This window comes from Amblyomma mixtum, chromosome 3, assembly GCF_055824585.1.
Source record: "Amblyomma mixtum isolate Tamu chromosome 3, ASM5582458v1, whole genome shotgun sequence".
NCBI lineage: Eukaryota > Metazoa > Arthropoda > Arachnida > Ixodida > Ixodidae > Amblyomma > Amblyomma mixtum.
Window position 1 is genome coordinate 197,020,727 of NC_143014.1, and position 15,432 is coordinate 197,036,158.

Here is a 15,432-nt window from a genome sequence, read left to right on the forward strand (position 1 = left end):
TGGTATAAGCTGCGACCGGAAAGTATAAAGTGGAAGCCGGATACAACGCACAGCAAATACACTGAAACAAAGACACGAAAAGCGCAGACACGAAGAAGGAAAAAAGTGCGGGAACTTCAAGGGCGAAGCGCTACACCCCAAACAATCAGTAGTGGTCACTGCTAGGGTGGAAGTAAAAGGTAATGACATAGTAAGTGCCGAATTGGGAGCACAGGAACGCCGATATTCCCTTTTCTTTTTACTTGAGAAGGAGTAGTGCAGACCATAATTAGTAAGCAACGCATGTATTTTAGAGCAAAATGAGCAGCACGTTAAACTATGCAAATATCAAGTCAAATATAAAGAAGGCGACACAGCGAGTGCAATAAAAATAGAATGGAGTGACAGAGGTCGTAATGCACAGGATATGGATTGCAGCCGGGACGACGCCCTAACTTCTCGTGGCATAGACTGCTTGGCAGAGTGGGCACGAGGGTGCCGCGGTCGAAAGAAAAATTAGCACATAGAAATTTCGGAATACAAAAGATGCTTGCTAGAAAAAACTCAATGCTACGATGGGGACTTTATTGGTTCTTTTTTTTTAAGTCTCATTGTTGTAAGAATACAGGTACATTGCCCGGAAACCGTGAAAATATCTGGAGACATTTCAAGGGCCGCGCATACTTTTTGTAACGTGGGTGTCAGGAACTAATGTAGTTCCCAGGATAGAGGAATCAAATGAACTACGCAGTCTTACTGTGCCACAATTTCAATGAAGCTAAACAGAAGTAAGCTATCTCAGCTATCTACAGCTACAGCTACAGCTATCTACAGCTATCTCCTGAGCGTAACCTAACCTAGCCTGACTATCTTTACCCATGTAATCGGTGTTCCATAAAGCGTTTTACGCTAGAGTAATTCTAACAAAGTAAGCGCAGCTAACTTACATTTTCTAAAATAAAAGAAGACCTTGATTAGATTTTTCGAATTTGAAGCAAGGGCTTTCTCAATACAGCGGCCACCGGAACGAGCGAATGGATCATAAATCCAATCCATATGACATACACAGCATGCAGTGTCGAAAAGAGAAGAGAGAACAAGTGAGTACAAAAACACGTTCAAGTTTCCTATTTAGAGAAGACAGAGCTTATAGTGGTCAGCGGATGAGATGCATCATCTACTCGACATCGAATCATCTTTAACGTGCGGCCATCGCTGTCGCAGTGTGGCCTCAGCATTGGCTAACGCCTCTCATATCATCCAAATAGCGTGGTTAATTGTTACACAGTTTAACAAGCACAGTGTGTGTGCATGTGTGTGTGTGTGTGTGTGTGTGTGTGTGTGTGTGTGTGTGTGTGTGTGTGTGTGTGTGTGTGTGCGTGCGTGTGTGTGTGTGTGTGTGTGTGTGTGCGCGCGCGCATGTGCGTTGGTGTGTGAGTGTGAGTGCGTATGTGGCGTGTGTGTGTGTGTGTAGGGTGTTTCAAATTATTCAATACAGATTTTCCTTTGGAAAGCCGTGAAAGATATGCCTGAGCGCTCTGTGTAGGTTGATTATATGGCATGGTGGACATTAATTACATAACAGAATAAAAGAGTGCAACAAAAATATGAGCAATTAACTAAAATAAACTGATCAACTTTTTATTTTTTGTTTTAGGACGCAAGGTTATATTGAGGAATAGAAGGCCTTTAAAGTAAAAGGAGAATTCAGTTTATAAAATTTCTGAATCAGCATTGTGCTTCGAGATGTGGAGCGTGGAATATACGCGCCTGGCAGCTCGTTAAGTTTTTTTTTTCTCGCGTTACGTTTTAATAAAATGGCGTCGTTGCCCGCGATATCGACACGGGAATCACGTCAATATCATCTAAGCCCTAATTGAAATAAATTTCGGCTGCATTTGACTCAAGGAACGCCCATTTTATGAATATGAAACGTGGGAAAGCCAACTTGAATATATCTCAAAAGCGCTTTTTTTCTCTCCTTCGTTCGTTATCTCGAAGGACAGGGTTATCTGGAGGCCTTTGCCCTGCAGTGGGTGTAGCCAGGCTGATGATGATGATATCTCGATACATGTTACCGATATTCAAAAATTTCAAAAACTGTGCTTGCCTTCGATTTTGACGCGCTTCAATTTCACGATTTTACCTTGCGCCTTAAAACTAACAATAAAAGTGGTATTCAGTTAATTGCAGTTCATTATTAGTCTTTTCATTGTGCTTTATCACATAAATAATGTCCCCCTTCGCGTAAGATAAAACTACAGACGCCGCACCGAAGTGTCTTTCACAGCGTTTTTTTAAAAAAAATCTATATTGAATAATTTGAAACACCCTGCATAGGGCTATATAACGAGTCCCTCAAACGAAGGTATTCAAAATTCCTCAGGTGCGTTTTCCCGCATAACATTGTTGCCCCAGACAAGATTGCTGACCATGCGTTTCCAGCTGAAACAAAGCAAGAAGGACCAGTTTTTTGTTTGATTCTTCCAAAATGCGTTTCTTACATTATATACACAACCTTAGCGCGTGTCTGTAGCCCACGCAGTTTTTTATACAGAAGTCGGCCATCTTGTCTTTGGCAACATAGTTATGTGAGAAAGCACACTTGCGGAATTTTGAATATCCCCTAAATACGTTGATTACTAGATGCCCTTTTGCCGACGTTCGCAAGGTTCCAAACAGCCTTTGTAGCATGGAGCTTGTGATTGCTGAGATGTGTTGGGAGTCTATGCCATAGTAAAAAAGCCAGGGTAGACGACATGGGTTCTTTGTTTAAAATTATCCCCTTTTTTGTGTTTCTGCGTGTCCAACAGACGCACCCCCGCACCTATCTTAGAATACGAAACTGACTGAGCTCTGAGCTTCAGTGATTACTATGTTACTTGACCACTTAAAAAGAACAGAGATGCCGCGTTTCAGTGGACGCTTTCTTCTGTGCTTCCTGCATTTACTGTCCAATTACTGTCCATCCATTCCGTTACCCTTCACGACCATTCACTATCTTGCCATCGCATTACATGCCCTGCCCAAGCCCATTTCTTCCTCTTGATTTCGACTAGAATGTCATCAACCCATGTTTGATCCCTGACCCACTCTGCTCTCGTCCTGTTTCTTTATATTACTCCTATCATTTTCGTTTAATAGTTCCCTGCGCTGTCCTCAGTTTATGCTAATACTTATTTGTTAGCCATCATGTTTCTGCCCCATAGGTTAGATACAGCGGTTACATACTTTTCTTTTGAGAGATTCACCTCCTAGTTAGTTGACTCTCGTGATACGGATCTGCGGTCAATACCTTTCCTAAGTAGGTAACCGTTGTTCCCTTCCGAGGCTGTTGGAAATTACTTTAGATTTCTTGATATTAATTTTAGACCCACCGTTCTGCTTTGCCTGTCTAGGTTCTTGATCACGCTTTGCAATTCAGTGCCTGAGTTACTTAGCAAGGCAATGTCATGAACAAATCAGAGAATGCTAAGGTGTTCTCCGCTAGCTTTTAATCCCGACTCTACCTATCCAGTTCTTTTAATATCTCCTGCAAATGCGTGTATTGGAGAGATCGTGTCCCCTTGCCTGTCACTCTTCCTGGTTGGTCTGGTGTAAGGTCTATGAGGTTTAACGTCCTAAAGAGACTCACGATTGGAGGGCTCCAGATAATTTCGACCCCCTGGGGTACTTTAACGTGCACTGACATCGTGCAATACACGGGCCTCTAGAATTTCGCCTCCATCGAAATTAGACCCCCGCGGCCGGGATCAAACCCGCGTCTTTCAGGTCAGCAGCCGAGCACCAGTGGTTATGATGCTCGGCTGCTTCTAGGCTTACTCTAGGCCTCATCTTGTAGTCACTACATCTCACCTTGCCGAGCACCTCCACATCGTGCGCATTACCTGGATGCGCGCACAGCACGAAGCAGTATCTTTTCAGCTGTGCCATTCAGAGGCTCTCTCAAGTCCACTTCCGGTCCTCCCGTTTGCCGAAGAAGGTACTCATGATCTGTAAACTATTTCGTTCTGCGAACTCTACTAACTCCCCCCTGCTATTCCTAGAACCTACGCCGTAATCCCTCACTGCCTGGACGCCTTCCTGCTTCTGCCTGCCTAGGCAGTGAAGAAGTCGTCCATCAGGATTGAATACTGTGTTTTTATTGTACTCGATGCTGATTCCACGTCTTCACGGAACCTTTCAACTATATCGCCATCATAACTGGATGCATAGGCGAAGGCCTGTATCGGTTTGTACCTCTTATTAAGCTTATTAAGCTTTATTACGATAACTCCCACCTTCCCGTTAATGCTGTAGAATTCGTCTATGCTTCCAGCTATATTATTATTGATCAGGAATCCCACACCTAGTCATCGCCGGTACGCTAAACCACGACAGAATGCTGCGTACCTGCCCTTTAACACTGTGTATGCATCGTGGGTCTTCTTATCACTATGACCTCCCCTATAACATATTATTTAATACTTGCTAGACTCTCGAAGAGGCTAGCCTCACTGGATAAAATTCTTGCGTCAGGAGGAGGAGGATGAGTACAAGTTTATTTAAAAAGAAACAAATGGCCCTTAAGTGTGGGTTCCTACTTGTCCAAAAGTCCACGGGTCTCGGCCTCATGGAGAGTTCTGTCCACTAGCTGTGTTTGGCCAGCCGGTTGAGCAGCTCTCAGAGCGACCTTCCAGTAGGAGGGGCCGGGATGCGTTGGCTATGGGGGGAACTGCCATGGGTTGGGAGCATTTCCACAGGTAGTGCATGAGAGTGGCCTTGAGCACTCAACATGTTGAGTAGAATGGGAGGGTCAAGGTAAGGTGGTAGCGATGAAGGAGATAAGGTGAGATCAGTTTTTCTGGAGTTGCCACAAGATCGTACTGTATTTTGAATCCAGCGTTAAACGTTGCCAGGCTCAGTTCGCAATGGCGGCCTGTCCAGAACCAGATGTTCTTAGCACCCTGTGCTGCGTCACAGGTCTGAACGGCGCCTAGGTCGGTTGCTTAGCAGACGCTGGGGACTGAGGGCCGGGGGTTAATCGGTGTATTCATAGAGGAGGTGGTGGCAAAGTACTGCACCAGAGTGGCTGAATCCTGTTCTCGTGAGCACAAATCCTGTTCTGGGTGCGTTGTCAGCTCTGGTCGCCGGGATCAGGTCACACACCATGCCTGGTTATCCACTTTCAGTGACGCTTAGATTTAATTTTTTTTTTGGTTCGGTCGACAATTGCACGGCACCAGGTTCATCTTGCACGCGAGGCGGATGCTCTACCCCAACGCCATCGCTGCATCTCCAAAAAAATATGTAAATGCAGCTGTATAACGGGACCACCAGAGACAAGTTAAACTGCGTAACGGTCATGGTGACCCCGAGAACAGAGAGAAAGAGTGGGCGAGAGGGGAAGCGGCAGCTCGACTGGCTTGACGAACCTCGGCGCCCGTATATGCTTCCGGCCTTCTTCCGGGGAGTGAAGCCGAAACGAGGCTCGATCAGCAGCCAAACTGCAGCACCGTTTTCCCCTCTCTTCTGCAATCTCTCGGCCGCTCATCCTTGCGACAGCCCCGAACACGCGGAGGGCGACTCGCCCCGACCAACTGACGGCGGGACAGCGGTGGAGAGACAACGCCGAGGACAAAACCGGCATGCGCTGCGTCTCACGCGGGCGATTTTCTCTCCGCTACACTTTGCCCCGCCGAGCGGCCCATCTGTGTCGGCAAGGGGGAGGAGTGCCCCGCGGCCGAGCAGCGGTCACGCGGGACCGTTCCGCGGGGGGTCCGACCGTGGGGCCCCCTCACCCAACCGAACCCTTGCTGCCCGGCGACAAGTTCAAGGCGAACGCTGCTCCAGTGCCTCCGTCGGAGCGCGGTGCATCGACCCCGGCGCCGAGAGAGAAAACGGCCTTCTCCGGGAGGCTCAGGACCAGTTGGGGGTCAGCCGGTTTCTGCGCGGGATCACGGGGTGGCCGGTCACGGGGACCCCCTTCCGCATCCGATGCGCGTGGGGAAGGGCGCGGGTGCCTATAAAGAGCGGCCGCCCGCCCAACGACGGCCACGCACGCCCCACCGCCCCTGTTCTTCCGGCCACGGTGAGCATCGGCGCGAGTCCCCCTGGGCCGGTGACGCAACGCCAGGGGACAGCCGCCAGGCTGTCCCCTGGCCGCGGGTCTCGGCGCCGCCGCGCTCTAGTCGGAGTGGTGTGCCTGCCGCTTGACGCGAGACCGCATTGTCCTGTGATTCCTTTCTGCTTGTGCACTCGGAGAAGGATGCGATTCAAAGGGTGTGTTAATGTGGAGTATGCAGGTGTTCATTGGCAGCGGCGGGTTTCTGAAGGGATCATTCGGGACAGGACTCGTGGGGGGAGATGACATTTAAGGATGAAATGTAAAAATGTCGCTGAATCATGTCGCTCAGTAAATCAAGCAAGGTACTGCGCAGGTCAAGTTTTTTTTTATTGGTGGATGACAGCACCTAAAGGAGAAAATAAGACCAAACCCTTATTCCTATTCATAAACTTAGCCTCACTGTATTTTTCTTTCTTTTTTTTTGCAAGCAGTTCAAGGATGGTTTCTTTGAAGGTATTTATGTTCGTTTTATGAAGTCGAAGATCGCCCCGAATGATGTCGTGCCCCCAAATATTTCCATTGCACTCCTCCTCTAGTTTTATGCGTAACGCTAAGAGACACCTTAGGTAGAAAAAAGATAAGTGCCTGATATACTCTACCCGTCTGCGCGAGCGCTTCATTACCGGAAAATATCCATGGTAAAAAAATAACGCACGTATTCAGCTGGGCTATCTTCATCAGGAGAAAGAGGGATGTCAAACTGCATAAAAACAAGGACTTTGCACACCAAGATTAAAAAAAAAGCGAAGAAAGTGTGTATTATACCACATCATCCCTGCACGTCCAAGAGAGGATTGTTCGAAGCCACTGCGTCCTCATCTGCGAAGTTAACTTGGTCAGAACCACTGGCTCAAACGTGTACTTTGAAAGATAGTGCGTGCTTACTAGATTCCTTTTTTTTTGTTCGCGGCAGAATACTTGTCTCCTTGTAAACTAGTACAAGGCACCCGAGTTCTCAATAATACAATACAGCTGAGTCGTGCTTTTGTTTTTCAGACATCCTTCTTTGAATCACCTTTCATGCTCGTGACTGAACCATTTTGCAGTCACCACCAAGTCTCTCTTATGATCACGCTTACGCTAAAAAAAAGAGAGACCAAGCTAAATGTATAGCAGCAAACCACTGGAATTGATTCAGCCAGTTTTCAGTACGTTTCTGACTGGTGAAGTGCTCCACATCATCAGAGCTTTCTTTCTTCCTTGCGCAGGACCCCTGAAAAATCCTCACCAAGATGAGAACCTTAAGAGTAGTCATCGCAGCAGTCATCATACAGGTAAGGTCACGCCAGTCCTCTGACAGCTCTGTAAAAAAAAGAAAAAAAGAAACGAAACTTGAGCTGGCAGGTAAAACAGGGCCGCTGTAACTCAAAGATTTTTTTTTTCTCCAAGTTCGCTTCGTTCTTCACGCTACTGTGTTGAGCGATCAGTCGCGGCTGTGGCAGTGATGCTGCGGCGCTTGAGCTTTCGATGAGAGAAGGAAAGAATCGGATTAGAATAGAATTAAATTATCATCACCACACTGCCCAGCCCACGCTCCTAATGAGCATCTTCAGCAGACCAGGTACTGCCATCCTAAAAGTGCTTTTTGAGCACTGTCAGGAGTTTCATGTGGCCGAGAAGTTGTATTCGGCTACATCGTGCCAGCCTGTCGTAAAAGAAACCTTTTTGCCGGCACCCCTCTCTTCCAAAAACAAGCATGAATAATGGTTTACATAGTATTGTTACATCTTAAGCGTTCAAATACACTCCTTACAAAAAGTTGCACTGCATCAGAAACTTCAGAGTTGTTTTCCTAAAATTGCTTATTTGTTTTTGGTCTTTTTGTTCGGCTTTGCCCAGGTCGTTGCAGCGTACTCCTGCACTTGGAGAGGTGTGGAGTGCATAGACTACGAGGTGATCTCGAATGAAGCTGTAAGTGCTGCTTAAAGTATGCGGCCGCGAAACTTCATTCGTACTCCTGTCAACAAAACGCTTGCGTTTATTTCCTTCCATTGTGACTTCTTTTTGTTCGTCGCTTTAAATGATATTCTCGGGTATGCGCAGGAGTACGAGGAGCGCCAGTACCCGGAAACAATGTGGATCAGCGTGACAACGCAAGCGAGGGCGCTCTTCGAAGCCAAGCGGAGGAGTTTTCGCAAGCTTATTTACTACATCCAGGGCTTCAACGATCAGAGTGAGTTGTGCCCATAAATCTTCGGATGGCCTGGACTGGATATTCGGCAACAAACATAACTTCAATGACTTGATTTTTTGAAATGATGTAGCTGCAGTGCCGATTTTTTTCTGACGCATTTCAATCAGTCACTAAACATCACATTTTACAAAAATTATTGGACGCGATTGCACGAGCAAACCCTCCCTTTTTTTTTCAATATGAAGATGTCTTTAAACGCTGTAACATTGCTCAAGGCTTCGTATGCCATTTAATTAAGAAGCTCTGTCATGCGACCAGCTCTTAACGGTGAACGAGACGAACTGGTGATGCAAAACAATACGCCGAGAGCATGAACTCTAATGCCGTGACATTGGCGGCTCTTAATTGTTGAGTCCATGAACAGTCCCAGCACCCCGAAAAAAGTTATCGTACAGCGGTAGGAAAGGGAAAGGATGTTGTTGCGAAACGAGCCTTAGGTGGTAGGAACCAGCTCACCGAAATATTGGGGGAATGGGGTTTAACCTATAAAAGAGACTCAGGCTATGAGGAACGCCGTAATGGAGGCCTCCGGATAATTTCGAACACCTGGGGTTCTTCAGTGTGAACTGACATAGCACAGTACACGGAACTCTAACATTTCGCCTCCATAAAAATGCGACTGCCACGGCCGGGGTCGCACTCGTGTCTTTAGGGTCAGCAGCCGAGCGCCATAACCACTGAGCCACTGTGGCGGCCTTCACCGAAATATCGTCAGCAATGAAAAACTCACTTGGCGGCGTAAATGATGCAGTGTCAATGCTCTTGTGGCCTGCCAGGTGTCACCGGTAGAAAAAGAAATAAAAAAAATGATAGTGGGCTCTCTCTGCGCGCAATAATCGGTGTCCGGGTGGTTCGCAGACGTGACCGTGGACCTGACCACTCCGCACCGAACCCTGGTGAGCCGCGGGGCGAGCGGCCGGCGCTTGGCGAACTACACCATGGCCTTCCCACTGCCGGCCAATCTCTACATGAATCCGCCCCAGGCCAACGACAAAGACATCGTCATCACAGCCGAGCCGCCGCGCAGATACGCCGTCAAGTAAGGCGCCCGCTGCCACTCTCTGTCAGGAGTACGCGAATGAAAGAAAATGGAAGGAGATGGGGAGGAGGGCTTCATAAGTCGTAGTGGTTACCCGCTTGGACGTCATTCAACGGGCGCCACAATCCGAGATTGTTGGTGTATTTTAGATCCACCCGCGCAGACCTCTAATGATAAAATTCGTCGGGAATCGAAGATCGTGGGACATTTCAGCAAAAGCACGCTAATTGAGTCTTGTTTCTCTTGTCTAGCAGCTTGATGCACTGCTTTTCTCCGGGAATGACGCTCAATTCGGTCCTCGCTCCCCTTTTCCTTTTCTCACTTTCTTCGGCCACCGCCTCCGCTTTGCGTCTAAACGCCATTCTACCTTCTCTGATGCGGTTAACACGAACGGTCGGCTTTTCCTTTCTCCAGGGTGTTCGGCGGGCAGCCCAACGAACAACAGTGGCTGCGCAAGGCGGAAGAGTTCATCCAGTCCATGCGCAAAGACCGGCGCATTAACCTCGACCACTTCTACGTGGCCCGGTACGACCTAATATTCTGGGTGCTGGAGCGTCGCAACGAGATATGGCTGTCCATGAAGTGATAGCTGCCGGCCGCCGCCACCACTGCCACGATCTCCACCGCGGCGCAGCCGCAGTGCTGCGCGCGGCCCCCACCGCCCGGTTCCTGCCTCTTCTTCAACGGTGCCACCAACTCGGCCACCCGCACTCCACACCCAAGCCACGAAGTCTCACGTAGTGGTGCTTATTCGTCCCTCTTTTCTTTTTGCGCACTGGGCACCTCTCAGTCAGGAACGCGTACACAACGTGCATTGAAATGACATCTGTGCGTCTAGGCACGTCTTCGGTGCAGGCGAGCACTGCAAGACCTGTTCAGCCTATTTGTTCCCGGAATTTTCAAATCGCCCATTGGCCTCCCAACAACCTAATATTTAGCGTCAGACAAGTGCAAAAAAGCACGAGGCACGATTCAGGAACCACTTAGCCGCGCTTTGCCGTCGTCGACCGCGACATGCTGTTGATGATAATGCAACTTTAAACCATATTTGCTCCTCCCTTCACCGCGAAAGTTTCCCTGGATACTTCTGAGTCTTGATAAGGCAGCACATGTGTATCGTCGATTCAGCGGGTGAGCTAGGCGGTAGTGATTTTGTTAATGATGACAACAACCGCGTATTTCCTTTCTTTATTTATGGGGCTATTTTAAAAGTTTACGCTCCAAAGCTCTGGATGTCCGCCGGCAACAAACCATGGATGCTGCTTCGCGTTGTGCTCCCTTATTTGGAAACAAAGCAAAACGAGACAGTAAGACAGTCGCTTGAACTTTTAGTCGGCCTCTTAAACCTTAATTTAGTATCCGTGCGCCAACGGTAATAGATGAAATTCTCTCTCTTTCTCCGCAGCCGTGTCGCTACTGGCACAAGCACTGAACAGGATCCGAGAATGAGTGTAGACGTTATGAAACAGAATGCTTTCCTCCGGGAGAATAGAGGCAACAAAAAAGGTCGCGGGCTTCCTGTCATCGCACAAGGGGTCAGAATTGCGACGCTGCATTCGAACATCTCTGAGTGGAAGTCCGCTTTATGATGCAGATTGGTGAGAGACTTTGCGGACATGGCCAATGTATGGTGGCATTCCAATCTGGCAACCAGTTAATACCTTCTCCTACTCTCAAAGGCGCCCGCGTGGGTGATCGTTTCCTGTTGCGATGCGCTAACACATGGCGAAATTTTGAGCTCTACATTCTTAATGTTTTCTTTTTTTTCCCTTTTCTTTCCGCTGCTTTTTTTTGCTGTTCGCGGAGGGGGTGTGCCAACAAGAGTAGAACACCGTGCTATATATTATATATAGGTCTATGTGCAATACGTTACGTGCCGGTCACGATTATTTTATTTATTATTTATTTCTTCGCAACGCCGCAGAAAGAAAAGCCGCACACTATGTGCCTCTTTCATGCACGGGCGTACGGCAACAGCTCGTGTTTTTGCACCTCATTCCAAAGAATAGTGATAACTCCGTGTGCGTCTTGTGCACATATAGTGTGCAAAGTATGTGGCGTTCGCATTCTCGGAGAGCACCTCAAGTACCACGCTATAGGAGTGCTGAACGCAACCGGAACGCCGTCCGCATCGTATACAGTGTTCCTCGCCGTTTCCTTATGTCATATTTCGGGTCACTGCAGACAATAAAGTGATCACAAAAGCAGTGTCTTGTAGTTGCAACAGCACCAGTCTGTCGTATACGCTGCTGCGTGCACAGCCAAGCGCGGATCGCATTTCCGAAACTTCCTTTACGGAATTTCTTTACACATTAACTTACACACGGTCTATAGAAAAGATACTGTGTATTGAAAACTTTGCAACGGCACGAAAACGATAGTTGGCTGATAATGACAGCAATAACTATAAGAAAGACGACAGCCGATCATAACTGCATTTAAAAGGGCCGCTGTGAATAGACGGCCCCCGAAGTTCATCTCAGACCGGCGGCAGAACAGTATGAGAGTCCCGAGTTTGAGAAATTATGTGCGAAGTACCACCAAACAGACCGCGATTGCCCGGGGTGTTCGGAACAAGTTTACGTACTGCTCCCCCTTTAACCAGTACTACAAATGCAAATTGGTGCGGGTCAGCGGCGCCACAGTTGTTTAAGTCGACAGAAGAGAAGATCGTTATTCCTAGCGCAATCATCATCAGTTTTCGGACATTTAAACTGCAGGGTACAAGAGTAAAAAAAAATTGGCTGGTGGTTTAGCATTGCTAAGCAAGGAGTATTGCGCGAAAGAACGTTTTTTGGGATATGGACATCACCACCACGTATCTGAAAGCGCGATTAAGGTGTCCGCTGACCCAGGGGGCCAGTTATGCGCCTTTATTTTCCTCAAAATCACCGGAGTCTGCAACGTTGTCGATGCCAATGCGAATTCTCTACCTCCTTTCACATATACCAATATACCCAATGAGCAGTCAACGGAAGGGAAATGAGGGGCTCGTTTGACATACATAATGAAGGAAGCCAACAGCCACCGAACCCAAGGTGTTCAGGGGAATGTTTCAATTTTTTTTTATCTGTGGTGTTGATCAATGGGAGAATAATACTGTGATTAATCTGTCGCTTAAAGCAGGAGAAAAACAAACATGCCAGCGGTACGATCCGAACCCCCGACTTCCGAATTTCGCATCCGGTACTCTACCAACTGAGCTACGGCGACGGCTGCCCAACCTTCTAAATTCGGGGGTATTTCTGTTTGCGTGCAACCGAACCTTGAGAGTGGTCACCAGGGCCACCCTCGTCCGTAGCGGCGGACGTGGTACGTCCTGTATTACCGCGAGTGCCACGTGGGAACGTGGTTGAACGGTGAGGGCGCAAGCTGCGCGAGAACCCTCTTACGCTATAGCCCTGTGGCATCGAGACGACCAGAACCGAGACCCTCCCTTCCCTTGCCTGCTAAATAGCTTAACGGGCATAAAATAGCTTAACAAAGGCCCCTCACGTCTATGACCAGTGGGCGCATATAGAATAGGCAAATGGCCACTAAATCGTCTGCTAAGCACGGCGACGAGCAAGTGATGGTTTGCCGTTTTAAAAAAGAAAACCATTGAAACAAGCTGATGCACAAACAAGTGCAGGAGACAAGCTCCACCCGACTCCAGAGGATAGACAAATTTTCTCGACGCATAGGCTCCCAATGAGAGCACCACACAAAAACCACGAAAATTCTATGCATCGCCTGTACGTTTTTCTTGCACAATGCAACTCTCGCATTGCGTGATGAAATCCTAAACCAATAAGGTATCGCATACATGTGCTAGTGCAAACACACACAGCTCCCTACCCATCCAAGCGTGTGTTTGCCGCCTGAGGGACGAGATTTGAGAATGCCAGTGAGGCCCACTATTGCGATTCTGATTCAAGGGAACCAGTACCAGCCACCTGGCCAACCTCACCTGACACTGTCTCCAATACCGAATGTGCGATATGGATATGGTTTCAGATACTACGGGCTTTGATTTTACACACTTGGTGCGGCTCTAATAAGTCTAAAGCCACAAGCTGCAGACGAGAAAAAAGAACCCTCGCAGATATCTTGTAATGCACGTTGCACAAGGATATTGGACGATACCATTCAAGAGGTGGCAACCAATCTCCCTCTGTTTTTTGGGATTAGTATGGTGTGACCAGTGTGGAACGAGGGAGGTAAAAAGCCAACATCATAGGCAGGACTGAAAACTTCCAACAAGGTAGGTGCAAGGCAAGGCATACACGTATTCTAGAACTCAATACTTAGGCCATCCGGGCCAGGATACTTCTGGCCCTGTAGTGCCACCGTCACGAAGGCAGTGCGTGTCAGCCGAAGACACCATAAGTTACCCATGGCCAGGTTTCCGAAGTGATATCGTCAGGACCGCGACTAGTGGCAGAATAGTTTCCTTTGCTGCCACCAGGTGCCGCCACTGTTCCGTCTCCACAAAGATGGCGTCTTTGCGGAGATTGCGGTGTCTCCGGTCAACGATGTTGTGTCGATTTATAAGCGATCCTCGTGTCTCAGGCCATCGTTAGTGTTTGAAATAACAGATACCTTCAAGATAAGTCGCTTTTTTCGACAAGATGTATGATGCTGTGTTAGTGAAAGCAGGTGACCCTCCTTTTTCTTTTGTACTCTGCGCATAACTGGTACTACCTTGCGGGTCAACAGGGAAAAGGTCTGGGTCGGAGGCCAACGGGGGGCATTACGTGCCCATATATCTTCCGAAAATTTTTGGAAAGTGGCGTAGTGGGAGCGTGCTCCTGCTGCGCCGCGGGTTGTCCCGATATTGCACTACATTCGGGTACGGCCCATGCCCCTTACGGGGGGCAGTATTGCAATCAAAAGTCAGATATACAGGATTGTGCGTTTCTCTCGTAAAGACATTCATTTTTTTTTTATACCTCTAGTGGGGGCACGTTTGCGGTGAAACAGCACACAGAGCAGCGTATTAAACTAACGGTACTTCGCTGAGCCCTGCATGATGCAAGAGCGTAATCGTCTGCGTCGAGATCGGCCAACCGAAACCCAAAACACCGAGTTTTTGCTGAACGGCGGCGGTAGCGCCATCTGCCTTCCACAACGAAATTAAACAAGAAAAAGCCCAGCCGCGCGCGCGTGATCGAGGCGGCCGTGGAAAAACAGAGCTCAGGGCTTCGCGACGTCGTCCTCGGACGCTTTAGGAGAGCCACGAAAGCAGACGATATAAGCTGAATTGGATAAAGTCATTACAAGAAAAAAAAGACGTCAAACAATATTCTTTTAATGGTACAGCCTCGTTAAAATAGTTGTTTCTGGCATTTTTTCTGTTCAGTTGGCCGAAAATGTTCGAAGCGCTTCAGTTGAAGCACACGAAAAATGCGGAACGGCGTATTCAAAGGGCCCGCGCTCCTTGCTTAGCTTGCCTTGGCGCCTTGTGCCGCTTTCCACTCACTGCAGAAGACAGATGACGTTACTGCCGCTCTTCAGAAAAACTCGGTGTTTTGGGTTTCGGTTCGCCAATCTCGGCGCAGGCGATTAGGCTTTTGCATCATGCACGGCTCAGCTAAGAAAGTACCGTTGTAAAACTTGCTACGGTACAATAGTTAGCATAATACGCAAGCTCTGTGTGCAGTTTCACCGCAAACGAGCCAGCGGTTGAGGTAAGAAAAATTTTGAAAGTCTTTATGATAAAAACTCACAATACTGTACACTTATGCGAAATATTCGCTGGTCCTATGTGGCTGCGCGGAAGGAGTATGACGACACTCATATTGATTGCGCGCCTTAAATACTTTTACGACTGCAGATCAAATCCGGCGGCGTTGTTCAGAATAAATGGCTGGCGGTTTAGGATTGTGCGAAAGCATGGTTTTTGTGGTGGTGGACACCCAGTGCTACCTAAACATCAAGGCGCTTTAGTGCTACCAACCCTAGAGAATTTGGGCGTCGTTTAGGGGAAAAGGGTATTTTTGTGCGGAAATTTCATTTGTTCGGAGAGCATTTTTTTCTCTCTCAAATTGGGAAGACAGCATAACCTTTTCATTGTTTTTTTTTTCTCTGCAACTGACGGAGGCCTGTACAACACGGACGCGAGCTCGAAGCCTG

At 48.0% G+C, this 15,432-nt stretch overlaps 1 protein-coding gene and 1 pseudogene across 1 annotated transcript in view; both read left to right on the plus strand.

Annotated features, from left to right (window-relative positions):
* Positions 1-11,162, plus strand: part of LOC149353210 (heme-binding protein 2-like) — a 31,608-nt gene extending 20,446 nt beyond the window's left edge. Inside the window, exons 2-6 of the mRNA XM_089577298.1 lie at positions 7,294-7,359; positions 7,925-7,996; positions 8,129-8,258; positions 9,138-9,318; positions 9,733-11,162. Of these exons, the coding sequence (XP_089433424.1) occupies positions 7,318-7,359; positions 7,925-7,996; positions 8,129-8,258; positions 9,138-9,318; positions 9,733-9,904 (597 nt within the window). The 5' untranslated portion in view covers positions 7,294-7,317 and the 3' untranslated portion in view covers positions 9,905-11,162. The remainder of the gene's footprint in view (positions 1-7,293; positions 7,360-7,924; positions 7,997-8,128; positions 8,259-9,137; positions 9,319-9,732) is intronic.
* A 2,887-nt stretch (positions 11,163-14,049) lies between these two features.
* On the plus strand, positions 14,050-14,165 carry LOC149353212 (U2 spliceosomal RNA; annotated as a pseudogene).
* Positions 14,166-15,432: the final 1,267 nt, after the last annotated feature.